The sequence below is a fragment of the Alternaria triticimaculans genome, assembly GCF_023758025.1.
Source record: "Alternaria triticimaculans strain BMP 0046 chromosome Unknown scaffold_4, whole genome shotgun sequence".
Classification (NCBI taxonomy): Eukaryota; Fungi; Ascomycota; class Dothideomycetes; order Pleosporales; family Pleosporaceae; genus Alternaria; species Alternaria triticimaculans.
In genome coordinates this window covers 1,954,906-1,982,044 of record NW_026055961.1, presented here as the reverse complement: position 1 = coordinate 1,982,044, position 27,139 = coordinate 1,954,906, and the positions used below count along the sequence as shown (strand labels likewise).

Here is a 27,139-nt window from a genome sequence, read left to right as displayed (position 1 = left end):
GCAAGACGCGACGGCTGCGCGAAACAACGACGAGTTATCGACAATGGCAAAGAGAAAGAGAGAGACCGCCGAGAGCGCCGCCAAGGCGAAGGCGCTGAAGAGCTCCAAGGGCGCTGCTGCCTCCACCACGAAACAGCCGGCGACCAAGGAAACGGCGATCCGCAATGGCAAGGAGGGTGCAGCCAACGGGAAGATGGACCTGAGCATCAGCAAACTCCAGATCGATTCCACTGCAAAAAGCGAAGATTCCGTCCCAGATGTCACGACTGTGCAAGTCATAACCGGCTCCTACGAGAGAGTTCTGCATGGATTCGCGGCATCCATCCCCAGCAGTCTCTTCACCGGACAGGATGATGCATCGACACCTGAGACGGACAGGCCAAAAGTAGATTTTACCGACACATTTCTTTTCAACGCCCATTCATCCTCTATCCGCTGTCTTGCCCTGTCTCCGCTCTCGAATGAGACGTCCAAAATCACGTTAGCTACAGGCAGCACCGATGAGCGCATCAACCTTTACTCCATCTCGACCGCCCCCCCAGTCGCCTCAAAACTCAGACCAAAGCTGCCTTCTCTCCATGGCGGCTCCATCACTGAGAATCCCAAGAACAAGGAACTCGGCTCATTGCTTCACCACTCGTCAAACATCACAGCCCTCTACTTCCCAACCAGGAGTAAGCTCCTCAGCTCCGCGGAAGACAGCACTATCGCCATCACGAGAACACGCGACTGGACTGCCCTCTCAACCATCAAAGCGCCAATACCGAAGCCCCAAGGCCGACCCAGTGGAGACACAGCCGGACCCGGTGAAGTACCCTCTGGAATTAATGATTTCGCCGTCCACCCTAGCATGAAGCTCATGCTGAGCGTAGGCAAAGGCGAAAAGTGCATGCGACTCTGGAACCTCGTAACAGGAAAGAAAGCCGGCGTGCTCAACTTTGACCGCAACATCCTCACCGCCGTAGGCGAAGGGCGCTTCGCATCCGGTGAGGGAAGACGAGTCATATGGGACAAGGAAGGCGAGGAGTTCGCCGTGGGCTTCGAGCGCGGCATCGTCGTTTTCAACATCGAATCCAAGCCAAAAGCAAAGATTGCACCTACCCCGAGGACTAAGATCCATCAAATGCACTACCTGCCGTCGGAGTCGCATCCGGGCACGCTACTCGTCTCAACCGAGGATGGCCGCGTTCTTCTCTTCGACACGAACACCACGATACCGACTGAATCGTCAGAGAAGAACAAAGACGAGGTTCCTGCTAGCAGATTAGTCGCTCAAATCGGTGGCCCAGCAGCAGGCATGACAGGCCGTGTCAAGGACTTTGAAATCGTCCAGCTCTCGCAAACAAATTTCCTCATCGTCACTGGTAGCAGCGATGGCACAGTGCGCTTCTGGTCACTGAGTACGGACGAGTTGAAGAGCGATGATGCGGGCAAGGCAGAAGGTTTCACAGCGGCGCAGGTCGGTAAGCTGCTTGGAACCTCTTCGACTGGTACCAGGATTACGTGTCTGAAGGCTTTCTCCATGACAGGCAAGCCGGATGAAGAGGATGAAGAGGTCGTTGAGAAGGACGCAGAGATGTCGAGTAGCGAGGATGATAGCGAGTAGTTCAGACTTCAAGTTGTAGCATTAATGATACCACCACCTCGTTCTTGCGACTCTGTTGTTGTGTATCAATTTCAGGGAATGCGATCTACTAGCGTCTCGATGCTTATCTAAATTATACAACTTACGTTCTACCTCTCTCTTCAAACTCTGGTCTTTCTACAAATTCATAGTGACGGTCATACTATTACTATGCACCAACAGTACCGGCGGTAAGCCTTGGCACAGGACCTCCAAATCGCTAATGTATTTGACACTCTCTGCCTCACTTTCACAAGTACCCTCAATAGGACTAGGAAGCGTAGTAAACACAACTGCCGTTTCATCAGAATGCTTCCGTATAAGCTCGTTCAGGATAAGATGTTGAGCGCGACACGGTAGGTCGTTGAAGGAGAGAGGGATGGCTTGTTGGGCAGGGAACCCGGAGGCTGGGGAGGCGGTACCCGTGTCAGTAGGTTGGTGAGACGATGCTGCGGCTGAGTGGGGACTGGAATTTGCTGGTGTATTCTCTGCGGCGAGTTGAGAGGGCTCTCCAGATGTCACAATGGGGTCTTGTTTGTTGGCTGTTGCTGGTTTGGGCGTATCGACGAATGTTATCGATGGGCCGGCCGTTTCTTCCGATGATATCGCTGTTCGGGGAGTTGGATTCGATGTGAACTTGGGCAGTGACTGCCGACGCATTGTAGGCGGTTTGACAGCGGCTCGTGAGGATCCAGAGCGCTGAGAGGATGAACTGGCTACACTTTGGGACTGGGCTCGCTCTCTGGCGTGAAGAATAGCTGTGTCAGAGGCAACGGCGTCTGGGTGCGGTTTGAGCGGTGTCACCGACTGTGTGGTCGGCCGGTCATCTTTCTGCGAGGTACTGTCCTTCCGTGAACTTTTCCAAATGGCCTTACGGAGATCCAGCTGCCTGGTGAAGAAAGAGGTGCTGGGTGCCGTTTTGCGTCTTCTTAGTGACATTCTCTGTCCGTTCTGATCACTCTCGTCACTCGATGCATCCAAGTCGTATTCGTCGAAGTTGCTGCCACTAACGACTGCCTCGCTATCAGAAGCCACTGCTTCGTCATCAGCATCGTCTTCTCTTCCGCCGGCTGAGGATGGTTGAGTGTCGCTATCGCTGTCTTCAAGTAGCTGAACTGGTATTCTTTGGCTTTGCATTTTGGCCCTTGCCCCGTCCCCAATATTGCCAACAGACGTTCTACTTTTTGCTTTACGTAGCATCTTGCGCAGGGCTGAGAAGCGTTTTGGGTTCGTCTCTTGCCTACCATGTTGGAACGAGGCAATAGGCCAACTGGTAACGGCTTCGAGAATATCGACAGTCTGTGCTAGTTCTTGACTCGCACTCAAACTCTCGGGCTGACGCAGTCGTTTGATGTCTTGCCACCATCGCTCGTCTTCCAGCGAGTAATCGATATCACGACCAGTCTGATCAAGGTGACCATCATCTCTTCCGTTGATGATGACTTCATACATGCTCAAATCTCCGGAGGACAACCAGAAGACGTGGACTTCAGCCTCAATGCGCAGGTTACGCAGCAATGTAGTAACGCGACTACGCTCTTCCTCGACGTCCGTCTCATACTCCACGAAAACACAGACTCTCAACTTGTACATGCGCTTCCAAGACGGTACCGTGTGTAAGATGCATCCAAGCTGCAGAATGAGTGTATACGTGTCGAAATTCGTGGTCAGTACATTCTTGCGGATTGGCTCATCGCCAGTAGTAGCGACCTCGGCTGACATTTGAATCGGCCAGAGGTCAATGTACTTCTTTGACGAATCCTCGATATCAATGTCATTGAGACCAATGAAACTGAACGCTTTTTCTTTCACTGTAGGCTTGGTAGGCGGCACCTCGAGTTCCTGGAACCCCTTGCCTATAGCGACATTTGCTTGCAACCGGAGAATCAGATCTTCGATAACAGTGACGTAACTGCGTATAGCAATCGCGTTTTCTGGTTTCATAGCATCGGTGGGAAGCATACTATGGGTGTTTCCTGTGACGCGTCGCCTGGCTGCTGCTTGGATTGCTTTCCGAGAGATGGGATGGTTCGTAGCCTTGCTGGATGGGCGTGATGGTTGGGGCGAAGGTATGCCGATGGAAGGCTGCGCTTGCCTCATCTCAGGTAGGTTGTAGAAGCCCATGACAACTATGTTTGGCCGCATACCCCCTAGCCCTGCACCCAGAACGAGATTGCGAGCGCCCCACTCGACGGCAGGTGATATAGAGATGTTCACGAACGCTTTGATCCTGGAGAAGTCGATATACTTTGTCCAAGACTGCTGTTGTCGTCTAGCTTCTGGCACAGCTTCCCCGAAGTCATCAGAGACAATGACGTGCCCAAGTACGAAGAGGCCTCCCTTCTTCAGTGAATTGCAGAACTGGATCAATTTATACTGCCGCCGCGGATCATTGACCAAGAGTAAGATCTGGGGTCTCCAGAACTTGACATGCTCTTGACGCAAGCGCAGCAGGTACTTTCGCACTTGGTGATAGATGAGACCCTGACTCACATCACCCCATGGCTTAGGTGGGGTAGTGTAGTGAATCAGCAGGAAGATAATCATGAGCAGAGCTACACATCCAGATGCATAGAAGCCGTCGACGAAGAACATGGTACTTCCACAGACAACCGTCCCAACAGCAGCTGTGGGCCAGTTGAAGTAGTGGAAGGAGGGCCGGAAGTTTGGGGCAGAACCGATCTTGAGTAAGAAACAGGCCAAGTTGGTTACGAGAAATGTCATGAGATACTAGAGAATGTTAGGATTTAAACAGGTAGAGTTTGACTGACGACTGGTAGAGTAATAGGGAGCACTTACCGTCATTGTGATAAATGAAGCAATCTGGTTGATGTCGGCAAACATTGTGATTTGAGCGATGATAAAAGTGATGATGATGGCGTAGATCGGCTGTGGGAATGAAGCTACGTGGTTAGTTTAGACATAGCAAATATGACTGGAGACATCCTACCTCATCGGATTTCTTCGTGCCCTGTCCAAAGATCGAAAGTCCAGGAATAAGATTGTCGCGAGAAAGAGCCTGGAGGAGCTTGGCTGAACCAATAACACCCATGAGTACCGAGAATAAGGATGTCGCCATCTCGCCAGCAAGCACGACCGCGCCAGATATGTTGGTCAGCTGGATGACATTTGTGTTATTGTAGAAAGTTTCGCGTGCTATTGACGCCGCCATAGCGAAGATGACGAGTGTGTAAAGAATGAAGGTCAGACCTATGCCATACAAGGTCCCTTTCGGGATGGCTTTACTTGGGTGCTTGAGGTCGCCACTCATGCTTGCACCGGCCAGAATCCCTCCCGTAGCTGGGAAGAGGATACCAAAGAGATCTTGGAAGTTCTCTCGGTGATGATCGGCACTTCCCGCGGCTCCTCGCGTGAAATGGGGTAGTAAGTTCTGACGGAATGTGTCCATGCTGAGGCCTGTGAAAACAATTTCTTCTTTCGGGTTCTCGAACGGAGGCCTGAACACAGCGGACAGAGGAATGCTGATAGTCGCGACCAACAAGACTAGTAGTAGGCCGTTGCTGCAGCGTGCGAAGAGCCCACTTCCAGCAAGGCAGATAAGTGTGCACGCGGCTAGAACCAAGGTAGCCCAGAGGAACTGCCACCAGTAGCTTTGAGGTAGCCACTCTGCCATGTCACCTCCATTGCTACCGAAGTTCTCGATAAGACAGTCGATGAGACCGACAGCGTTGAGCGAGGTGTTGAAGACTGAGCCAAGATAGTAGACGATGCCTATCGATCCGCCGAACTCTGGCCCCAGGCTGCGGGAGATCAAGTAGTACGCGCCTCCTCCTCTAACCGTGCCATTGGTGGCAACAGCGGAAATACTCAACGTAGTTAAGAGATTGATGGCATAAGCTGCTATCAGCATACCCATCATGCCAATCAAGCCAGCTTGACCGAGAAGGAAGCCGAATCTGAGAAACATCAAAATCGACAAGACATTGAGGGTTACCGGTACGAAAACTCCAGCGAAAGTGCCTAGTTTGTCGGTACCTCCAACGGGTCTGGGGAAAGCACCAGGCCTTGGTTTGGTGGTTTCGTTGACTGAGTGTCGTTTGCCGTCATTATTTGGCTCCTTCGCTAAATTGGATCGTGACGTCTGGAGGATGCTCGAGAACCAGCTGCTCATCCCTCTCTGCTTGCTCCCCGTCCCTTGAGCGCCATCGTAGACATCTGCATCAGCTGGAAGCTGGCGTCCACTGCTTGGCAGAAGCGGTGTTTCCTCGTCAGGTGGTGGAGAATGCTGTACGAACGAGCGTCGATGCAGTCGCGCACTCTCATCTCGTGCTGTACGGGTTGCAAAGTTGGAGCGTGTCCGCGGCAGGGTGAGCCTGGTCGTCTGGTCGTCGTCCGCATTCGTCATGGTCTCGGCATCGGGAACCTGGTTCAATGTTCGTGGCACGGGGTGTCACTGCGGCTCCGGTCAGGCCGTGCACGGGATGCGCCGATGAGCGTTAGATGGTGAGGTGTAGGAGCGAGACATGGACAGAACAGCTGAGAGCAACGACAGGGCAACACATCCGAGGCGCGATGACGCCGCATCTACATCGCCAACAGTAAAGTCTTCTGCTATGCTTCACTTGGCGGCTTAGCGCTCGCTTCTCGGTGGAAAGATGCAGGGCTTCCAACGGTGTGACATGGTCATCCCGCGCGTGGGGCGCCACATCTCTCCGGCGAATCGACGGATGACCTCAACCTCTCGGCACAGGCCTCGAAGCAGCCCGACTCAGCTTTCCTTGCTTCTTCTGCGCGTCTCCCTCTTGTTGCTGTACAGTACGCGTAGCATCTCGAAGCCTCGCGGTATGTGTCCACTGGCCACGCCATCCATATAACTACCCGTAGCGTGTTTTATCGCTCAGCATTCCCTTTGCGACGTTAGACGCAGGTAGCCGAAGCTCGCGTTTCTTATCACAGAGTTCACTGCGGCTCCACAACACCACACACGCAGCCCAACATGTCGGGTGAGCGTTCGACCTCGACGAACCCCCAGGCGGTGCCGTCGTCGCGAGATTCTCGACGAAGTTCTCCCGATACGCAGTCTGTTCGCGCAGGCTCTGTCGCGCGACGGGGCTCGCCCGTTCCTTCCCTACCCAACGGCACACCTGCCGTACGCCAAATACCAACACCCTCCCAGACCCAGACGGCAAACTCGTCGTCGATACAGACACCACTGCCTGGACGCGCAGACCCGCAGTCGTCGCTGCCCGGCCCAGCCGAGTCGAACCTTTCTTCGGCGCTGAAAGAGTCACTGGGCAATTCACCCCCACGGTTCGGCACACCTCCGATACGCCCACTGTCCCCCGCCCAAGACGCGCCTCCTCGTGGCCCGCCTAGCAACTACGGTTCCTTTGACGGCCGCGGCCGCTCGCCTGTGCCGTACGAAGACCCCGAGATCGTGCGCCGGCATCTGGTAGGCCACTATGCCTCACCAAGCAGGTCAAATCGTGGAAGAATAGGCGATGACGATGCCCAATCAACTGGAACGAGGCCCGAGGAAGACGAGGAGCAGTTTTCGAGCTTGCAACTCCAGGGCGGCGACATCACGCGACAGATTTACAGGTGGAGCGAGCAGCAGGCGGCGGAAGAGCAGGGCAAGTTGCAGCGCAGCAAGAGCTTCCACGGTTCGCGACGTCGTCCTGAAGACGAAGCACTCGACATCGACTCCATTCGCCAGCCTGGTGGCTTCAGACGAAACTACTTGCGCAGAGCCGCTGGGAGTCCCTCACCCGGCCCAGGCCCGTCTGGCTATGGAACAGTCCGACAGGCGCGCCCACCGCCGCAGGTCTTTACCAGCAACTTCTTGGAGTTCCTCACGTTATATGGCCACTTCGCCGGTGAATCTCTCGAAGAAGACGACGAGGTGTTGGGACCGGACGAATACTTCTCCTCCGATGCTCTGGATTCCGGCGCGCAGAGCGAAGACGAAGACCGCGAGTACGGCGAGTCGAGCGCACTGCTCACCCCCGGCAAGCGAAGAAAGCGCAAAGCGAAGAAGACCGGCACCGGCAGCCCCACAGGTGCAGCCATGCTGCTCCTCAAGTCGTTTGTTGGCACTGGTGTCTTGTTCCTGCCCCGAGCCTTCCTTAACGGCGGCATGCTCTTTTCCAATGTGGTACTCCTTGGTGTCGCGGGTCTCTCGTATGCCTGCTTTGTCTTGCTTGTCTCCACCCGGCTCGTGGTAGAGCACTCGTTCGGTGACATGGGCTTTCATCTCTACGGAAACTGGATGCGCAACATGATCAACTCTTCGCTTGTCATATCCCAGATCGGCTTCTCATCTGCCTACATCGTCTTTGTGTCTGAGAACCTGCAAGCCTTTGTTCTTGCGGTATCCAACTGCAAGACCTTCATCGACATCAAGTACATGATCATGATGCAGATGGTCATCTTCTTGCCGTTGTCGCTCTACCGCAACATCAACAACATTCAGAAGCTCGCATTAGTGGCAGATCTCTTCATCCTCATGGGTCTCGTATACCTGTACTACTACGATCTCTTCACCATCGTTGACCAGGGCGGTATCTCCGACATCGTCAACTTCAACGCCAAAGACTGGACGCTCTTCATCGGTACCGCCATCTTCACGTTCGAAGGCATCGGTCTCATCATCCCTATCCAGACTGGTATGAAAGACCCGAAGAAGTTTCCCAAGGTCCTGGGAGGTGTCATGATCATCATCACTGTCATCTTCCTCAGCGCCGGAGCCCTTTCGTACGCAGCGTTTGGATCCAAGACGAAAACTGTGGTACTTCTCAACATGCCTCAGGATAACAGATTCGTCAATGGTGTTCAGTTCATCTACTCGCTCGCTATCTTGCTATCTACGCCACTACAGATCTACCCGGCAATCGAGATAACCAGCCAGCAGTTGTTCAGTAGGACAGGCAAGTACAACCCGTACGTCAAGTGGAAGAAGAACTTCTTCCGATTCTTCATGGTCTTGGTGTGCGCTTGCCTTGCTTGGGCTGGTGCGGGTGACTTGGACAAGTTTGTCAGTCTGGTAGGAAGCTTTGCCTGCATTCCGTTGGTCTTCATCTATCCTGTAAGCACATATCTTCCTCTGACTTGCTCATCGCTAACAATATGTAGCCCTTGCTCCATTACCGGGCTGTCGCGCGCACAACCACTGCACGTGTATTGGACGTACTGCTTTGCATCATCGGGGCGGTTGGCATGGTATATACCACAACTCTCACTGTCCAAAGCTGGATCCACGGAGGTGCTCCCAAGGCTCCCGGCTACTGTGACAGCCGGTAGTCGACGGTTCCCAATCGCAAATTACCTTATTTATCGTTTTGCATTGCATGTAGCATTTCAGCGATGTACATCAGCACTCATCTTTGGTTATCTCTCATCATAGAAGTTACGCTAGGCAGGTTTGGGTTCGGGCGCACTTTTTCGCGGTCTAGTCCACGTGCATGTTCGATGAGTAGAAGCGGCTAGGCTCGAGCTCTCACATAGTTGAATCATTGTAGAACTTGACTAGTCTCTCTTTTTGCTTTTCAATGTCAACTGCACTGTGACATAAGTGTGAAAACGTTGCATATGTGCTTGGGCGTGTTCAATGCTGTGATGTGTCCTTAAAACGGCAAGCAGCATCTGAAACGGGGTGAGGCAAATGGTGTGTTTATTTCTCCGAAGATGCAGCGGGGATACCTAGCTGCTGACCAGGGCCGCGATACGAGACGATACAATACTGGTGCAACCTTTGGCGAGTAGGATACGAAGTACATGCAGGGCGCGGAAAGACCGGAATGAGGAGTCGGCACGAATGCAACGGCACGACTGTTGTCAAGGCGTGCATGTGCGGCTGATGTTCGTATACGCCACTTACGGTGGGGTTTCAGATGCCGTGTTTGTGGTATGGATGGCAATTTAGAGGCGGTCAAGACAATCGAACTGCTAAGGCATCCAGACGTTCCCAACGGACGCAGGCCAAAGGTTCTTGTCGGCACGCTTTCCTATAGTCGAGCTCACACCTGCAGAAAGGTAGACTAAGCATTTCGCCATGGCGGAACAAGCGCGCAGTAGCTACAAGGTGCTCACCGTTGTTCGACTTCAGATGCAGTTGAGCAGACGTACACGCCCCGAAGTCTCAGCTCTATCTTCCACGTTTGTGGTTCCAGTGCGTGATTCGTTGGCAGCATCGGCCACAACGGGTTGAAGACATTCTCTGGCTCCTGTGAGGTGTGCGTTGTTGGCGCTCATGCGTGAAATGCAGACCTGCAGGGCCAGACGATATTGCTTCTCACCGTCTGATTCAGACAATACTGCACACGGTGGGGAGCACATTGCGGGTAAACCTGCGCCGTTAGTGGGACGGTTGGTGCAGCTAGCGACTGGGTTCCACCCATCTGCCATGATTTGTTTTGGCATATCGGTTTTCTCCAAGCTGTCGACCATATCAGCAGAAGATCACCAAACAGAGTTTACACGAGATGTCAAGTCGTGACGCACGGCGCTGGCTTCCCAATTCGGAGCCGTACCCGCGCTGACGTAGCGGATCCAAGATATTGGACGATGCAGCAGAATTAGAAACCTCTCCATAAGCACAGTCTTTGGGCGAGCTTGAGGCCTCGCATGCGGCGAATGCGGCGCCCGTCAGGACGCGAGTGGCATAGTGGCCGCGGTGTAGCATTGCGAAGAGAAGATTTCTGGCATCTTGACATGAAAATAGTCGAGGAACGGGCCTAGCGTTGCTATTTTGGAGGTGCTGCGCCTCTTGGTCCCTGAGAAACGCTGGATAGCGGGCGATCAGGTCAGGAACAGCAGCGGGGGCTATTGGCTGGCAGCATCGCGGAAGCCGATGGACCAGGATGATTCCGCGAGACATGACGAAATAGGGGACAGTGAGGGAGGGCGTGGCAGAGGGTCGCAGGGCTGCGAGGGCGAGATTCAAGGGTGGTAGAGCGGCGTCACAGACGGGTGCGATACGCTGCATTGGCGAGGCTAGCCAGGCCGGGTGGAGAAGGGCGTCGCTGGGGCATGCTCAGTGCTTGGCCCTGGAAGATATAAGTCAAACACACCACCGCTCTTTCTCTGCTCACACACCTGTCTGCTTCCCCCCGCACCCTACTTTCTTGCACACGCCCAATTGCCTCCGACTGCCTTACAATCGCTTCCATTCATATTCAGCACCCTACTTTCGTTTCGTCGCCATGTGGTAAGTCCCCGCCGCCCCACCATGTGAAGCTGTGGCAGCTACAGCGAGGCTCTGGACACGGGCTAACGACGGCGTCTGCAGCGGTATCTTCGGCTACATCAACTACCTTGTGGAGAAGGACAGGAAGTACATTCTCGACACACTCATCAATGGTAAGCAATCCCGCAGCCGCTCCCCCAGACGCGCGTTCCACGGAGTCGGAAGTGGTTTGGTGGGGCTCGAGGGCGATCACTAACACGCTGTCCCCTCAGGTCTGCAACGTCTAGAGTACCGTGGTTACGACTCGGCTGGTCTTGCCATTGACGGCGACAAGAAGAATGAAGTCTACGCCGTCAAGGAGGTCGGCAAGGTCGCCTCGCTGAAGAAGCTCGTCGAGGAGCAGAACTTCGACCTCAACAAGGTCTTCGACTCGCACGCCGGTATCGCCCACACCCGATGGGCCACCCACGGTCCCCCATCGCGTGTCAACTGCCATCCCCACAGGTATGTCACGTCCACGTTCTTTGGACCACCCAGAGCACGCACTAACCGCCCACCAGGTCCGACCCCAACTGGGAGTTCTCCGTCGTCCACAATGGTATCATCACAAACTACAAGGAGCTCAAGACGCTGCTCGAGAGCAAGGGCTTCAAGTTCGAGACGGAGACCGACACCGAGGCTATTGCCAAGCTCACAAAGTACATCTACACCGAGCACCCCGACCTGAGCTTCCCCTCGCTCGTCAAGGCCGTCATCAAGGAGCTTCAGGGTGCCTTTGGTCTTCTCCTCAAGTCCGTTCACTACCCCCACGAGGTCGTTGCGGCCCGCAAGGGTTCTCCCCTCGTCATCGGTGTACGAACACAGAAGAAGATGAAGGTCGACTTCGTCGATGTCGAGTACAACGACGAGGGTGCTGCTCTCCCCGCCGAGAGCGCCTCGCACAACGTTGCGCTGAAGAAGTCCAACAACTTGCTCGCTCCCCCCGACAAGTCGCTCCTCCACCGATCGCAATCGCGCGCTTTCCTGTCCGACGACGGCGTCCCGATGCCCACCGAGTTCTTCCTCTCGTCCGACCCCTCCTCCATCGTCGAGCACACCAAGAAGGTCCTGTACCTCGAGGACGACGACATTGCACACATCCACGAGGGTTCCCTCAACATTCACCGTCTGCACAAGGATGACGGCTCGTCCAACGTCCGCACCATCCAGACTCTTGAGATCCAGCTCCAGGAGATCATGAAGGGCCGTTTCGACCACTTCATGCAGAAGGAGATTTTCGAGCAGCCCGAGTCCGTCGTCAACGCCATGCGTGGTCGTCTCGATGCTGTCAACAAGACCGTCACTCTTGGTGGTCTCCGTCAATACCTCTCTACCATCAGGCGATGCAGAAGAATCATCTTCGTTGCCTGCGGAACTTCGTACCACTCGTGCATGGCTGTCCGTGGTATCTTTGAGGAGCTCACTGAAATCCCCATTGCCGTTGAGCTGGCCTCCGATTTCCTTGATCGTCAGGCACCCGTCTTCCGTGACGACACGTGCGTCTTTGTCTCCCAGTCTGGTGAGACTGCCGATTCCCTGGGTGCTCTCCGCTACTGCTTGGAGCGCGGTGCCCTGACTGTCGGTATCGTCAACACCGTCGGTTCCTCCATCTCTCTCCTCACCCACTGCGGTGTGCACATCAACGCTGGTCCCGAGATCGGTGTTGCCTCCACCAAGGCCTACACCTCGCAATTCGTCTGCATGGTCATGTTCGCGCTCTCTCTCAGTGAGGACCGTGCATCCAAGCAGAAGAGGCGGGAGGAGATCATCGAGGGTCTCACCAAGATCTCGGACCAGTTCAAGGAGGTGCTCAAGCTCGACCAGCCCATCAAGAAGCTTTGCGAGAGGTTCAAGAACCAGAAGTCCCTGCTGCTTCTCGGCCGTGGCTCTCAGCACGCTACCGCGCTCGAGGGTGCTCTCAAGATCAAGGAGATCTCGTACCTTCACTGCGAGGCTGTCATGTCTGGCGAGCTCAAGCACGGTGTCTTGGCTCTGGTCGATGAGAACCTCCCCATCGTCATGATCCTTACCCGTGACGACATCTTCGCCAAGTCGCTCAACGCATACCAACAGGTCATTGCCCGTAGCGGACGACCAATCATCATCTGCAACGAGAACGACCCCGAGTTCCCTACCGACAAGACAGACAAGATCGAGGTGCCCAAGAACGTCGACGTTCTCCAGGGTCTCATCAACGTCGTTCCCCTGCAACTCATGTCGTACTGGATGGCGGTTGCCGAGGGTGTCAACGTTGACATGCCCCGTAACCTGGCCAAGTCGGTTACCGTCGAGTAGATGTATTATGGATATGGCGTTCTCTAGGATAGAGAAGCTGGTGTGATTTGGATTTGATTTACGATTGAAAGCTCTTGGATGTAGCTTATGTGTATGGCATGGAAACTTTTACGATATCTAGAATACGGAGCGATGCGATGCTCTGATTGAATGAACAAAATTTCAAACACATCTGTCCCATTTCGTGACTGTCTTGACGGGTCAGGTCGAGGATTGATTGCAATTAACGAGAGGCGTTTGAGGGAAGCTTACCCCTGCTCGCGATGACACCATTGCACGATGCGGGATCCCTGCCTTTCGGTTGCGGGGCGGCTCCCAATGTGGTGTGCTCAGCAGCTCGTTCCTGCATTCTTCAGCCCACCCAGTCGCCGTTCCCGCTCGACCTTCACCACAGCGACTCCACTGTTCCATCGCACCTTCCCAATCTACCTACAAACTTGCACACGCGCAACGGCAACATGGCAACCATCAAAGGCCCCGGCGCCCCCAAGACGTACGATGGTAAGTAGGCAAGCAAGCTCCGAGCAACCCCGCCCCCACCACCTCAACTGTGCGACTGACTGAAGCTGTACAGGCTCCGCACTCCGCATCGGCATCATCCACGCACGCTGGAACACCAAGATCATCGATGCACTGCTCGAGGGAACCAAGAGGAAGCTCAAGGAAGCGGGAGTCAAGGAGGAGAACATAGTCGTGCAGAGCGTGCCTGGGAGCTACGAGCTGCCCTATGCCGTCAAGCAGTATGTCCCCTCATATGACGTTGTAATCAGGGCACAAAGCTAACAGGCATTTCCACAGACTGTACTCGGCCTCACAAATCCAATCCTCGTCCACAGGCGTCGTAGGCGCAGCAGCAGACCTCCTCGGCTCCACCTCGGACCTCACAGCGCTCACTGGAGCGTCGCAATCCAAGACGTCCAACTCGCCCTTTGACGCGATAATCGCGATTGGCGTGTTGATCAAGGGAGAGACGATGCACTTCGAGTACATCTCAGAGGCGGTGAGCCATGGACTCATGCGCTTACAGCTCGACAACAACGTGCCCGTCATCTTTGGCCTGTTGACGCTGTTGAGCGATGAGCAGGGACTCATGAGGGCGGGGATTGGTGGCGCGGATGGCAAGAGCGGACACAATCATGGCGAGGACTGGGGGAGTGCCGCGGTGGAGTTGGGTGTCAAGAGACGGGGCTGGGTTGAGGGCAAGTTTGTGGACTAGGACGTGGTGTGAGGATACGGGGACACAAAGATCCAAGTGACTGGGCCACTACTAGGCTCTGGTTTGCACATGCTCATAGAAGGCATGCGTGTCCAAAATGGAATCACGCAGCTATGATACACCAGTGTTCGTACAAGCGCGTGGTCCTTCCACCACTCGCGGGATGCCGCATCTGAGAAGCAGCGTGTCGACTTCTGCCTGACGGAGCGTGGAGCGAGTAATGGTGCTTCCATTGTCCCATTCAATTCGCCCAACTCCTCATCTGCAGCCTTGGTACTACAATACGTGCTCACGTGCTACATGGTCCTCTATCGTCCCACGTGCTTTCCAAACGCAGTTCCAGTATTCAAGGGCGCTGTGCTGCGCTGGCCATGTCCTCGTGCGACTGCAGTGGGCTAGCGTAAATGCATAGTGTACGCAAGGCGATCGCGATGACGCTTAGGCTGGAGGGATGCGGCTTGACAAGGTGGTGCGCGCGTGCGAGATTCAGTCCTGGGGCGGCAATTCCATGCAGGAGACGATGGTGGAGATTATGCGACCATGGTGGCCAAGGCTGGTCGCTGCAATGCAACAAAATTGTTGAGTGCAAGAGGGATGGTTGGTGGACGAGAGAAGCACTCTCCTTTTCCCGCCAGGGCCTTGGAAGACGCTAGTCCAGGCGCAGTGCCTCGCCTTGGAACCTCAGATTCCCTGGACGACGGCTCTTACTCACCACCAGCCCCATCTGTGCGAGCAGAGCGCTGTCGACCCCATCGCCCGGCTCATCTTTTCTCCCTGTCTTTCTCCCTTGCCTTCGCCGCCTGTCCCCGGGCGCCCCGACACGTCCTCACCGCGTGGTGCGCGTAGTCGATATCCCGTTCCTGGCCTGCAGCTGCATCGAGTACAGCAGCGCGCGGCGCCCCTACCCACGCCTCTTCTATCACACCCGGCTATACAGTGATGGCGGCAGCATACACGTGCTGATACAAGGTCGATCGATAGTGTGGTGCGCTTTTGCAGCGCAGCCATCAGAGACTGGGCTTCGACATCAAGTCCATGTCAGGCACGAGACGCGGCGAACGAGAAGACAGGTCTCTGCGGCGGGAAGCCTCTCGTCGCCCCGGCTCGTCTGCCCCCTCGCACGCAGCTTCGGCGGCCACAGCGACACCGGCAGCGGGTGAAACGCGCAGGAGCACGCGCAGGAACAAGTCGGATTCACCCAACAACGATGCGCAGCGCCCTAGCGAGCTGCTAGACGACGTTGACTCGGACGCCTCTGCTCCTACGCCCGCCTCGTCCACTTTCTCCGCGCCTTCCACCATGTCGCGTTCTGGTCAAAATATTTCTCTCCACGCCCTCACACCCTTGACCAGCTCAGACTCGTCTCCGCCGGGCAAGCTGCCCAGTCCGCGCTCTTCCAAGCTCTCGCATGAGACGATGCACACAACCTCGTCCTCTACACACGCGGCGCCATCGAGCGCGCCCAACAATGTCGCCGATACCATCACCCCCATAAACACGCCGCCCGAGACGCGCATCTCCGTCTTCCCAGCCGACGGCGTGCTGGGACAACGCTCCACCTACGACGCACAGCTTGACCCCAAGCTCGATAAAAAGGCGCGAGGAAGGGGAACGGCCAAATACACCACAATACTGGACAAGGTACGTGAAGGTTGCAAATACATACATAGATGTGGTCGCCCTGTGACGCTAAGGCTAACTTAACTTGTGTTACAGGGCGACCCATCTCCTCCTCCCGACCCTCGCCTGGCCATTGCCGGCTACACCACTGGCAACTATGTCATCAAGACATCCTTCACGGGCGCTCCCAAATCAAAACTCCGGATAGCGCCATACGTCGCCAAGCCCTACTCTTTTGATCAACGCATATCGTGCGGTCCAGGGCCTGCAACCCAAGTCGTAGTGACGGGCTTCGATCCCTTGACACCAGATGCGCAATTACGTGGTTTCTTCTCCACTTACGGCCAAGTAGAGACCCTCCGCAATCAAGTACATCCCGATAACGGCAGCCCACTTGGGATATGTCTGGTCAAGTTTCGCGACACCCCACCAACGCGCGGAGTACCTGGCATCAAAGCAACCACCTCAGCAAAGCGAGCTGAGCGCGAAGGCACAAATCAGCGCATTGCGCAGCACACGATCAGGGTGAAATCTGATCGCGAGGGCCGGAGATGCCAGAAACTCATGGATATGGCGGTGCAGCAGACCCGGAAAGAGGAGGAGAAGCAGCGTGCCAAGCTCGCAGCGAAGACTGCAAGCGTTGCGGCACCAGCTACACCGGGAACCTTTGATCTGCCGGCAAACGTTCCCAAAGGCCCATCTGGCAAGGGCGCGCGTCCGCCAATTCCGATCCCTCGAGAACCCTTGACAAGGAAAGCCGCACTCTCCTTTCTCATCGAACGCGAACCAGTCAAGCCTACGCTGAAACGGAAGCCTTATATTTTCATCGCACACGCATACGTACCCGTCCTCAGCACAACCGTCGAACATCTCAAGAAGCGGTTAAAGAACTTTCGGTGGGCTTCGGTGCGATGCGACCAGACGGGTTACTATGTGACTTTCGAAGAGTCGAAGCGCGGTGAAGACGAGGCCGTTCGATGTTACAAGGAATGTCACATGCAGGCTCTATTCACCTACGTTATGAACATGGAGTGCAACCAATACGGCGACCCGAACTATGAGCGGAGTCCCAGCCCAGAGCGCGTGGTAGCCGACAAGAAGCGGAAGGCCATCGAAGCGCGGATAGAACATGAAGAGGCGGAAGATCTCGAGTGGGAAAAGAAGCAGCGGGCAGACTCGCTGGATCCTGTACGAGCCGCTTTGGACGTGCTCAAGCAGGAGCTCCAAGAGAAGCTTCTTGGTGACATTAAGACGAAATTGGCCGCGCCCACTATACTGGAACTCCTGGAACCGGATCTTCATGTGGAAAAGCGCCGCAAGTTCAATGTTCCGGCTCCGCCTACGAAGGAAGAGGTTGTTCGACCACCCGCACTTCTCGCCCCAGGATTCGACGCCTTTGGAGCTGGTACACCAAAGGGCCGCAATGGTGGTTTCGGTGGCCGCAACGCACGCAGGTCGCTGGGTGTATTTGATCCTAGCACCAGGCGTGGTAAGAAACCTCCGAAGGTTGTCAATGCATTTGCAGACGAACGAAGGAAAGCATCTGCACCCAAACCCCGTGTTGCTCGCGGCCTGCATCGCCAGATGATTGAGATGTTCGAGCCGGAGGAGTCGGACGATGAGAGTCGCAGCCAGCTCACTCGCGGTACTGAGGAGCAAGAGAGCCGACCCATCAGCCGTGCTCCTTCCACCGACGTTGAAGAGGAGGTGGAAGAGTCGTCGAGAGCTCACCGCGCTAAACGGCGCCGTATAGAAACGGGCTGGGGCGAAGACAGTGACGAGGAGATGGACGACTCGCATGCCAGGAGTTTGCTGGCCCATTGCATTCATAAGGATCCAGAGAACATGGCCGAGAAAGAGCTGGAACAAGTACTCGCAATTCTTCCTCGTTCGTCGCCTATTTGGAAGAAGGCAGACAAAGCACTCAAAGGGTTCAGGAGGTTACGGAAAATTGAGCAAGAGGCTGATGCAATCTTTGGGGTGGAAGCAAGCCCGATTGACAAACTTGAACCTGAAGTCGTCATCACCCATGACGACGAAGCACTCAAGCCCATCGAGACTACTGAACTGCCAGAGACGCTCACGACACTCAAGAAGAAAGCTGCCACCAAGCCCAAGAAGAAGACCAAGAAGCAGCTCGAAGAGGAGGCCAAGGCTGCTAAGGTCGAGGTCACGGAGATCGAGACACCTGCGGAAGAGGAGATTGCTGAAGCGAAAGAAGTCAAGGAGGTCATCGAAGAGGTCGTGGTTGAGGAGTCGACGCCAGAAGACGACGAGCGGGCCTCTTCTGTATTCTGGGGCGTGTCCTCTGTGGAGCCTCGTAAGACTGTTGAGGATGACCTCAGTGTTGTAATGGACATTGACGGTTGGCAACATATGCTCAAAGACGACGAGGATCTCCGTCACCTCAAGGCTGCCATGGAGTCCATCAGTGCCGCCAAGATTGGCGATGCACAATCCTGGGCATGGAAACAAAAGTCTATCAAGCATCTCAACCGCAACGGCGAGGAGGGTGTCTCGCGTACGGAAACCAAGATCGAAGGGTACTACGTTCCCAACGCGACTGGCTCGGCTCGTACGGAGGGTGTCAAGAAGATTCGCGAGTCTGAAAAGTCAAAATACCTCCCTCATCGTATCCGCGTCCAGAAGGAGCGCGAAGAGCGCCAGCGGCGCGCCAAGCAAGAAGAGCGAAGCGTCGTCTCTGTTGAAGGCTTCAAGTTTCAGACCAGCTCCAATAAGACATCCACCGCCAATTCGCGTGCCAACCGCGCCAACAACCGTCGCATGGTCAACGATATCAACATATCCAAGAACATGTCCGGGGCAGAAGGCGATGCCCTCCGTTTCAACCAGCTGAAGAAGCGCAAGAAGCTAGTCAAGTTCGACCGTTCCGCCATCCATAACTGGGGTCTTTACGCCCAAGAGCCCATCGCCGTCAACGACATGATTATCGAGTACGTGGGTGAAAAGGTTCGACAACGCGTTGCCGATCTCAGGGAAGCCAAATACGACATGCAAGGTGTCGGATCGAGTTACCTATTCCGCATTGACGAAGACACGGTCATCGACGCAACCAAGATGGGAGGCATTGCAAGATTCATCAATCATTCTTGCACGCCAAACTGCACGGCCAAGATTATTCGCGTCGACAACACGAAGCGCATCGTCATCTACGCGCTGCGGGATATCAACTCTGGTAAGCACAGTTCCTTTTTCCGGACAATCCATGCCACTGAACATCTACTAACCATGTTTCCAGATGAGGAACTCACGTACGACTACAAGTTCGAGCGTGAAATGGACGCTACGGACCGTATTCCCTGTCTCTGTGGTTCTATCGGCTGCAAGGGCTTCCTCAACTAGTCAGCTTCGCATGGCCTCAGCTCTGCTTCGGCTCCCTTGGTACATTTTCTTTGCGCCGGCTTTCCTTCAACATCACACTTTTGCAGCGCTACATCGCTGCTTCTTTTGTTTCAACACCTACACTTGGCAGGGAGCGAAAAAAAGGCGGCTCCTCCCCATATGCACATGAAGCTAGGCTTCATCTTGGATTCGGGACTGGAAGAAGAGGGAAATCTTGCATTGCATGGCGTTTTTCAGTGGCTACATATTATCACCATCTTCCTGGCACCCCTTTCTTCCTTTGAGAGAAAGGGCGCGAATGTATCATTTTTCTTATCCGACTAAAAGAATGGGCGAAGGGTGGGTGGGCGGCACTTGCCCTTGACTTTATCGATGGGTCTGAGTCAGTCGGGTCATATCTTTGGCATTGTATCTGGTGTTTTGTCGCTTTATCTTTTTTTCACTACGCTCAAAATCACCATTTGTACTATTTTAACATATCTACGAAGAAGAGGCGTCGACGGAAGAGTGGTAGAAAACTCATGGTATGTGTGTGTGTCTGTGTGTCGGCTTTCTGTGCCGTATTATCGGAACCGGTAGCTATAATCAGTTCGCAAGGGAACAGAATGAGAAGATTGATCATATATCCACTGCCCATATCTGATCTTGAGTGAGATATATATGGTCTTTTCTCTTAGTACCCCATTCGAAGAGTTATCCCAGCTAGCTACTCAACGAAATGACGTGCTGAACGCAGCATCTCAAGGTTCCTCTAGGAGACTACTCCACGGCCCTGTTGCGAAACCGGCGGCTTGGTAGCACAGGCGCGGGTCCCGGGGTCCGAAGGTATGATGGGGGCTATGAGGTGGCAGGTCAGAGATTTGTATCGCGGTGGTAGTGGGTATGCTTGCTAGGGTCATGAGAGAGTGGCAGGCAGACTTACAAGAAATGCCTTTTTGCAGCATTTTCTGGGTGCCCATACGCTTCATGCCTAAGCGGTGCATGTGTGTTAGCCTTTATTGTGTTACGATCCGACATGAAACCCTGGAGGCAAACCAGCGACCAAAGGAGATGGCCTGGCAGCGCCCAGGGGTGATTGAGACATGACGTGACGGCTATTGCACATATCAGACCCTTAAAAAGGGGACAAAGAGACCGGGGAAGCTTACTCGGAAGATGCAGTGTCCATATCGTGACCGTGACTATATGCGGACTGCATCCAAATATCTTTGGGGGCGTTGGATAACTGACCGAAGACTCTATCCCTGGGGAAAGATTTAGTATTTGTGTATGGAAGGCTCTTTAACTCTGGGGTTTCCGTGTACGGTTGTAGTTTAGTTGAGAGAAACAGACGAGTAAATAGTATCGTAGTGGACACTACAAGGAAGCTGGAACGAGCCTCGGATGTGTTCGATGAATCTTTTCGCGATAAAGCCTTCAGCATGGGCCACGATTTTCCTGGAATTTTGCGTGCAAGCTCTCTAAATCCGGTGTCTTCAGCATCTCCAAGATTAGGTCCTTACTTTCGCCCATGTCGGCAAATCCAAAGGCTCCGATATCACAGGCGTTCTTTTCAGTAAGAAAGCCGTCTCGTGGATCTGAAAGACGCTCCTTCAGGGTGTTTAGCATGGCCTTCCATCGTCGTGAACCCCGACTAATATCTCTTGGGTATGCAGACCAGACCTTTTTGTGCAAACGCAGATGTTTGCTCTCGCCGTGTTGGGAACGAATGAATGAAATGCATACATACCATGGATCAATACGCTCCTCCTTCTTTTGCTTTCTCAAGATATTCAGAATGACGGCAGCCTCTTTTATAGCAAAGTGATCGGCAATGTGCTGCAGGTGCTTCAGACTCCAATCGACTGCAGATTGTGGACAGCTTCTTGACCAAGCAACAACGTAGAGGCTGAAAATCAGTATGTAGACATCGAGGATATGCGGTATGCTGTGTGAATGTTGTTTACCCGTGCTTCCACTAGGCAGCTTATCCTTTGCGACTAGGTCGCAGTCCGTCATCTGAGGAACCGATGCGACGATCTCCTGGACGAGGGCCAAGATGGCAGTATTTGCTCGATTACACTGAGCGGCAACTCCAGGATCACAGCTCTCGGAACAGGACTGGATGATCTCCTCGCAGAGAAGTATTCGGGCTATGCGAAGCACGTTCCACATCTGGGTGATCATGCGATCGGGGTAGACGTCATATACCCTTGGGAATCCTGCGGGTATCAGTCTTGCTCCATCAGGATCGAATAAGCTGTTGCGTTCATACGTCCAAGCCGGGCTCGCTTCGAGTGCAACAATCTCGAGCTTTCGATCAAAGTACTCGCTCTTCGTTATCCTTTCTTCCGCCGTCATAAAGCCCTTGCGCATCTCTGCGGCTAGATCGGTTATGTCAAGCATCAATCCGCTGAGCTTCCACTTCGGATAGTCAGTGTTGACGAATTGTGCTGCGTGTACTCGTATTTGTCGTATGCAAGGATCCACCACTCGCCCGGTGCTCAATGAGCATATTGTCGCGTTCAGGGAAAGTCCCATCAACGCCCGTAGCTCAGTGCCTTCCTTGAACGAGTCTACACCTCGCAGTTTAACCAATGTGAGAGCACCCTCGATATGGGCATGTCCTGATGTGTTGATCTCCAAGGCTGACTTCATGATCTTCTCAAAGAGGTCGAGTAACAACGCTCCTTCGAAAGTCGATGCCGCTTTGGCCGTCGTGGGATCTTGCAGGGCGACGTTGATCTCACGTAGTGCTTGACAGTACTTCCTACGTCCTAGATCTCTTGCAGTCTCAGAAGAAACCTGATGGGACAAGAAGGCGAGACTGACCGCTTCGATGCTCAAAGTAAGATATTTGGGCGCGGATCTTGGGTCTAGATAGTTGTATAGGAAGTCCCATGTCCGACTGAAATCGGAGACGTAGTACGTGAAGAACATGTCGCGACCGAGGGTCAAAAGGTCTTGGGGTAAATGTCGAACCTTAAGCTTGACTTTGGGTTCGCCAACAGATCGTTGCTTCAGTGATGACCTTGTCTTTTCCAGAGCCTTCGTCCGTACAAAGTCGGTCTCATCGCTGATCCGAATGTTTATCGTGTCGCGATAGCCGGTGCATGCTGCCCCCACTCGAATGCAAGAGTTGCAACTTGGCCGTTGCAGATCACACTGGATGTGTCAGTAAGGAATCCCAACTTTGGATCCGAGGCATACTCGTAGTCTTCTCTCCCTACATCTTTCGCAAAACTTAGATGGTTTGCCGCGGAACACCATCAGATCCTCTGCAGCATCAATTGCTTGTCAACCTGTGGGCCTGTTGAGCCTCAATTGATACTAAAAGAAATAAAGTGTAGGTTCAATCTAATTGACAAGTCTCATTTACCAACCAGATGAAAGTGGTTGTGTGGTGTATAGGGTTGCCGGCAGCATATAGATGACTGGAAGCTGACTGCCGTACTAGTCCCAAGAAGGAATGCATCTCGTGCTGCGTCCACTAGCGCGATGTAAGCATGAAGGACGACTGCCAGCCAGTCGCGTAGGGGGCAGATGCTGCATTCCGAGGTCTGGCCTATCATCTCATAGTCTGAACTTATTGATGAAATGCCTCAAAAGGTCAGCAACGTTCCACAGTCGCGTAACTACAAGCTCCATCCAATGACAAAAGCGTAGATGTGTCATATGCGCTGCTCGACCTGATGTCGTAAATCGCTTTGGCCGCTGCCTGCATCATCGTGCATTGGATTCCTAAAGAAGTGAGGTGGGTGGGAAGAAATCATGGCACTCGATAAGACACATGTCGCGCCTTCCACCTCCAAGCCAGGTCCTATCCTTATCTACAGCTCGAGGGCGAGCTATAGATGTATCGTAACACGGCGCACATTTTGAGCGCATCGCGGGAATCGATGAAATCTTGAAAGGAAGATAGAGGTGCATTCCATGCTTGCAGTCGATCTAGATCTTTGATGAACAACGAAGCCTAATCGCTATCGTCGTATTTATTTCCAACCCCAACATCACCTAGTAATATGTCATCAGGCGCCGGGCCCCTGTGATTCCTCACCCACTCTGTCTCTACGCGGAAGAAGATCCATATCCATCTTCGCAACACCTCGAGAACTTCCATTGTAAAGATGCCCCCTTCCAAATCGTTGAAATGATCCAGATGCACACTGAGTTTCAGACTCCAAGTGCACCTCAGCATTGCGTCCACTGCAATCGCTGCATAGTAGAATTCTTTGGCATGGAACCAGCGATGCCGTCTTAGACCACGTGGGTATTCTGGGCTATCCCGAGTACGGGCATTGGAGAAGAGGGTAAGATCCCAATCCTTGGCTACGTCCCAGTAGAAAGAGTAGCCAGAGTTTACCACCACTGCGACGAGCCACATACGGAACAACGTCGCTTCCGAAACACCAAAGCGTGAAGGATCAGGCGAGCGTTGCAGAGCACTCAGTATGATGACAGGAAATGCGGTCGAGTATTTCAGTGCGTTGGCCAGATGCTGGCCACCCCATCCTGTCGCTGGGCTGATCTGCCCGGTTTGCTTGTTCGCCTTCTGAACACGGTAGTATTCCGTGATACACTGCCGCAATCGAATCATCGAGGGTATGGCAATGATGAAGGGAACCCAAAACACGCCGCCGCAACTCCTGTTCGGGGGCCCTGTTGAGCTGTGCGACGACGAGAAGAACATGCACAGTGAGACAAATAGATCGCCCAGCACCTTCGCATAACTCGTCAACGCATCGGCGAGCAGAATGTCTCCAAACTTTCCGTCTTGTGCTTCTGCGATGCCGCCGATCGATATGCGCTTCAGCGTCGCCAGTGTACGAGTCCGTCCATTGCGACTAACAAATGGCAGCGGTATGACGAAGCCAATAACTAGTACCAAGAGGTATAGGTTTGGCAGAATTTCCCAAGCGGCAATGTCTGTAGGGCTGCCGTGCGTAAGGGTCCAGAATAGGAGCAGCGAGAGGGCGAGCGGGATAGAGAGGAAGGTTGCGATGCGGTAGCAGGAGAGGTGGTGCGGGATGTGGCGGGGTGAGGTACGGCCCGGGTAGCGGATCAGACTCGGGACGTCTATCTTTATGAGGGTGAGGTAGTGGAGGTTTAGACCCCAGGCCCAGATGCCTGTGCGGCAGTTAGTAAGGTGATTGAGAGCAGACGGCGTGAGCGTTCGCATACCCAGGACTATTATAAGAGCGACGCGATACGGCAGGGGCAGGACGCGACTGAAGCCATCGATTTCTGGCTCGACGGCGGGATCACCGTCCATTTCTCGAATGCGCGCTCGGTTCCGTGGCGGTTGCTGTGTCCCAGCCTGTAGTCTGCCGTATGATCATGAAGCTCCTCGATGTAAAAGACACCCCCAATTGGACCCTCTCTTCACAGCTATCTCCGGTCGTGTTGGCGCAAGGGGTTGCAGATGTCGCCATAGCGTGTCCACTTCCCCAAGGCGATGGCACCAAACACGCTAGCTAATTTACAAGCCACTCTTCAGCCGCCGTTGCGTTACGTCAGCATGGGCTTCAGCCTCACGCGCGCTAGCTGCATCGTGCCTGGCGGAGTGGATCTTTGGTTTGTGCGACGACCGCGGGAGCTTTGCCTAAAGCACAAGGCCATGACGCGATCATCGCGACGACAAAGTGACGCTTCTCCGCCGTATGCTATTGGGTACCTGACTTTGGAGGGAGAACAACGCCTAGATCTCTAGGCTCGCTGCACTACTTGCTTCTTCTCCACATACCAAGGTTTCCATTAACTGTCCTTACTTCGTGCGTCACACCACCCAGCACGACACACAGCACCTTCCACTTCATCTCTGTCGCTCTAAACCTCCACCCTCACTTCCTCCCACTCCCACCTCGTCAATTGAAGGGAGACAGCAGGACCAACAGCAATCATGTCGCCTCTCTCTGTTCCTAAAATTTTCATGGCTGGCGGCGCCGTCGGCTTCGGCTACTACCTCTTCATGCGCCAATACTGGTTCCCCAACCCGTACAAGACACAGGGCGTCCAGAACATTGAGGATCGCTTCTCAGCTGGCGGAGGCCACCCTACGCACACACCTGCTGGAGGAACCCAGCGCGGTACGGGTATAATGAGCTCCCCAGACTTAAAACCCTGGAAGTATATAGAACGGAGTTTGCTGACATCAAGCTTGTAGGCTCTGCGTCCGCAAACGAAGGAAGGCACGACGGCCCGAGCAAGGGCCCAGACTCGGAGCACTTCAAGAAGAACATCAGCGACCAGCAGAGTGAGGTATGTGGCACACTGATTTGGATGCCCAAGGACTGTGCTAACGTGCGATAGCCTGTCTGGCCGGGCAAATTCAACGAGATACAATACAACAACCCCAAGGGCAAATAAGCGACTCCGGACCGATCGAGCAGACATAAAAAAGCATGGCAATATACAGCCAGGGGGCATTGGGCATCTGATGAATGGCATCATTGGCGTTTGGCAGAGAGCGATGCACGATAGCATCCTGTAGATTTTTGAACCCCTCATTGTTGCGGCCAGTCGAGCGCAATGAGGCCCCCAGATGATCGAGAAATAACAAAACCAATTTTCCAAGGAGCGCCCAATGCCGTGTCGCTGTCAGCATCTCTCGGTACCTACTGAAGTCCATGCTGTTCCGCGCAGCTGTGGAAGTGGAACTACACATGCCAGGATCATATTGACGAATAAGCAACGTCACACCGCAACAAAATGAACCGAGGTAATGCAGCGGAGGAATTCAGCAAGAAAGTGTTCACACGCGCTGGCTTTTTCGAAAAGTGCGACGTATAGAAATGCCGGTGATTATGTACGAAACAATCCAAGGCCTAGATCTTCGCATTGCCCGTTTTCCTTGCGGCTGTGTTCCTGGCAGCATCCAACACAAATGCTACATGATGGCTCAAAGCCACCAGATCGCCATCAGCATCGTGCACCCACACTTCCAAGTCCATCCTACCGTTTGCCACCTTCTTCATACCTGCCCTAACCTGCAGCCACTTGACTCCCTGCGGCGGCAGCGCTTTCTTGATGTCCAGATTCAGGAGGAGGGTTGGATACCAAAAAGGCCCCTCTCCTTCGCCCTTGATTGACTCAACCATCAACGGGAACATGTCTGCGACAAAGCCGACCGATGAATCCGTGAAGTTTGTCCCATCAGAGAAGCAGATCCACTCATCAGCGAGATGCTTTAGACTTCGTCCTTCCCGAGGGAAATAAAACTTCACCCTCTTCGTCGCTTTTCTGAAGTTGGCGTGCGGCAATTCTGGTTGGAGCCTCCAGTTTGTATCTTCATCATTTTCCAGCTTTGTCAGGTCGACTGACGGGACGGGCGGTGAAAGCTTGTATCCGACATCTTGAGTGAAGCCCTTTTCCGTATCCATATTGGAATTTGTGACATACGCGACGACTTCCTGTCGGCCGTCTTGCTCCATGGTCACATGTACGATAGACGTTTGGCGACCAAGTTTGACATCGTCGACTTTGTATGTTGCGGGCCCGGCTTGGGTCCGTCTCAGGAACTCAATGTGGAGAGCTATGGTGTGTGGCTGGTTCTGCTTCGCCAAAGTTGTGCTGAAATGTGTTTTGACTACCTCCAGTATGCTAAGAAGTCGAGAAGTGGTTAGTCAAGGGTGTGAAGCAGAATGCGATGGGCCTTACCATCCTGTAACGTAGCCACCATTAGGAACTGTTGCCGTTAGTAAAAGCGGATGATGTTATCTCTGCTGGGGTCTAAAATACCGCTTCCGATGCTCCAATCATCGTGTAGTGTGCATGAGTACGTGTTGGAGGACAGTTTCTGTACTGCAGTAGCTTCTTCCCAACTCGGCATCTTGATAACCTAATAGTGCGGAACTTTCGT

General features: G+C 53.9%; 10 protein-coding genes across 10 annotated transcripts; 6 read left to right on the top strand and 4 right to left on the bottom strand.

Moving 5' to 3' along the window:
• Positions 1-43: 43 nt before the first annotated feature.
• Positions 44-1,606, top strand: J4E78_004241 (uncharacterized protein; the record flags this gene model as incomplete). The annotated part of the gene is made up of 1 exon (XM_049364870.1): positions 44-1,606. The coding sequence occupies one exon, from the start codon at positions 44-46 to the stop codon at positions 1,604-1,606; it is 1,563 nt and encodes a 520-aa protein (XP_049223948.1).
• Positions 1,607-1,762: 156 nt separating this feature from the next.
• J4E78_004240 (uncharacterized protein) lies at positions 1,763-5,990 on the bottom strand (the record flags this gene model as incomplete). Its single annotated transcript, XM_049364869.1, has 3 exons — positions 1,763-4,354; positions 4,424-4,513; positions 4,575-5,990. The coding sequence occupies 3 exons, from the start codon at positions 5,988-5,990 to the stop codon at positions 1,763-1,765; spliced, it is 4,098 nt and encodes a 1,365-aa protein (XP_049223947.1).
• Positions 5,991-6,581: 591 nt separating this feature from the next.
• On the top strand, positions 6,582-8,884 carry J4E78_004239 (uncharacterized protein; the record flags this gene model as incomplete). The annotated part of the gene is made up of 2 exons (XM_049364868.1): positions 6,582-8,669; positions 8,717-8,884. 2 exons carry the CDS (start codon positions 6,582-6,584, stop codon positions 8,882-8,884), a joined length of 2,256 nt encoding a protein of 751 aa, XP_049223946.1.
• Positions 8,885-10,785: 1,901 nt separating this feature from the next.
• GFA1 (glutamine--fructose-6-phosphate transaminase (isomerizing)) lies at positions 10,786-13,103 on the top strand (the record flags this gene model as incomplete). Its single annotated transcript, XM_049364867.1, has 4 exons — positions 10,786-10,790; positions 10,872-10,942; positions 11,042-11,273; positions 11,330-13,103. The coding sequence occupies 4 exons, from the start codon at positions 10,786-10,788 to the stop codon at positions 13,101-13,103; spliced, it is 2,082 nt and encodes a 693-aa protein (XP_049223945.1).
• A 458-nt stretch (positions 13,104-13,561) lies between these two features.
• On the top strand, positions 13,562-14,319 carry J4E78_004237 (uncharacterized protein; the record flags this gene model as incomplete). Its single annotated transcript, XM_049364866.1, has 3 exons — positions 13,562-13,604; positions 13,678-13,843; positions 13,902-14,319. The coding sequence occupies 3 exons, from the start codon at positions 13,562-13,564 to the stop codon at positions 14,317-14,319; spliced, it is 627 nt and encodes a 208-aa protein (XP_049223944.1).
• A 1,035-nt stretch (positions 14,320-15,354) lies between these two features.
• On the top strand, positions 15,355-19,302 carry J4E78_004236 (uncharacterized protein; the record flags this gene model as incomplete). Its single annotated transcript, XM_049364865.1, has 3 exons — positions 15,355-15,960; positions 16,036-19,135; positions 19,199-19,302. The coding sequence occupies 3 exons, from the start codon at positions 15,355-15,357 to the stop codon at positions 19,300-19,302; spliced, it is 3,810 nt and encodes a 1,269-aa protein (XP_049223943.1).
• Positions 19,303-20,718: 1,416 nt separating this feature from the next.
• On the bottom strand, positions 20,719-22,551 carry J4E78_004235 (uncharacterized protein; the record flags this gene model as incomplete). The annotated part of the gene is made up of 3 exons (XM_049364864.1): positions 20,719-20,935; positions 21,032-22,357; positions 22,547-22,551. 3 exons carry the CDS (start codon positions 22,549-22,551, stop codon positions 20,719-20,721), a joined length of 1,548 nt encoding a protein of 515 aa, XP_049223942.1.
• A 703-nt stretch (positions 22,552-23,254) lies between these two features.
• On the bottom strand, positions 23,255-24,553 carry J4E78_004234 (uncharacterized protein; the record flags this gene model as incomplete). Its single annotated transcript, XM_049364863.1, has 2 exons — positions 23,255-24,408; positions 24,463-24,553. The coding sequence occupies 2 exons, from the start codon at positions 24,551-24,553 to the stop codon at positions 23,255-23,257; spliced, it is 1,245 nt and encodes a 414-aa protein (XP_049223941.1).
• Positions 24,554-25,180: 627 nt separating this feature from the next.
• Positions 25,181-25,647, top strand: J4E78_004233 (uncharacterized protein; the record flags this gene model as incomplete). The annotated part of the gene is made up of 3 exons (XM_049364862.1): positions 25,181-25,373; positions 25,445-25,539; positions 25,591-25,647. 3 exons carry the CDS (start codon positions 25,181-25,183, stop codon positions 25,645-25,647), a joined length of 345 nt encoding a protein of 114 aa, XP_049223940.1.
• Positions 25,648-26,105: 458 nt separating this feature from the next.
• Positions 26,106-26,660, bottom strand: J4E78_004232 (uncharacterized protein; the record flags this gene model as incomplete). The annotated part of the gene is made up of 1 exon (XM_049364861.1): positions 26,106-26,660. One exon carries the CDS (start codon positions 26,658-26,660, stop codon positions 26,106-26,108), a length of 555 nt encoding a protein of 184 aa, XP_049223939.1.
• Between the last annotated feature and the right edge of the window lie 479 nt (positions 26,661-27,139).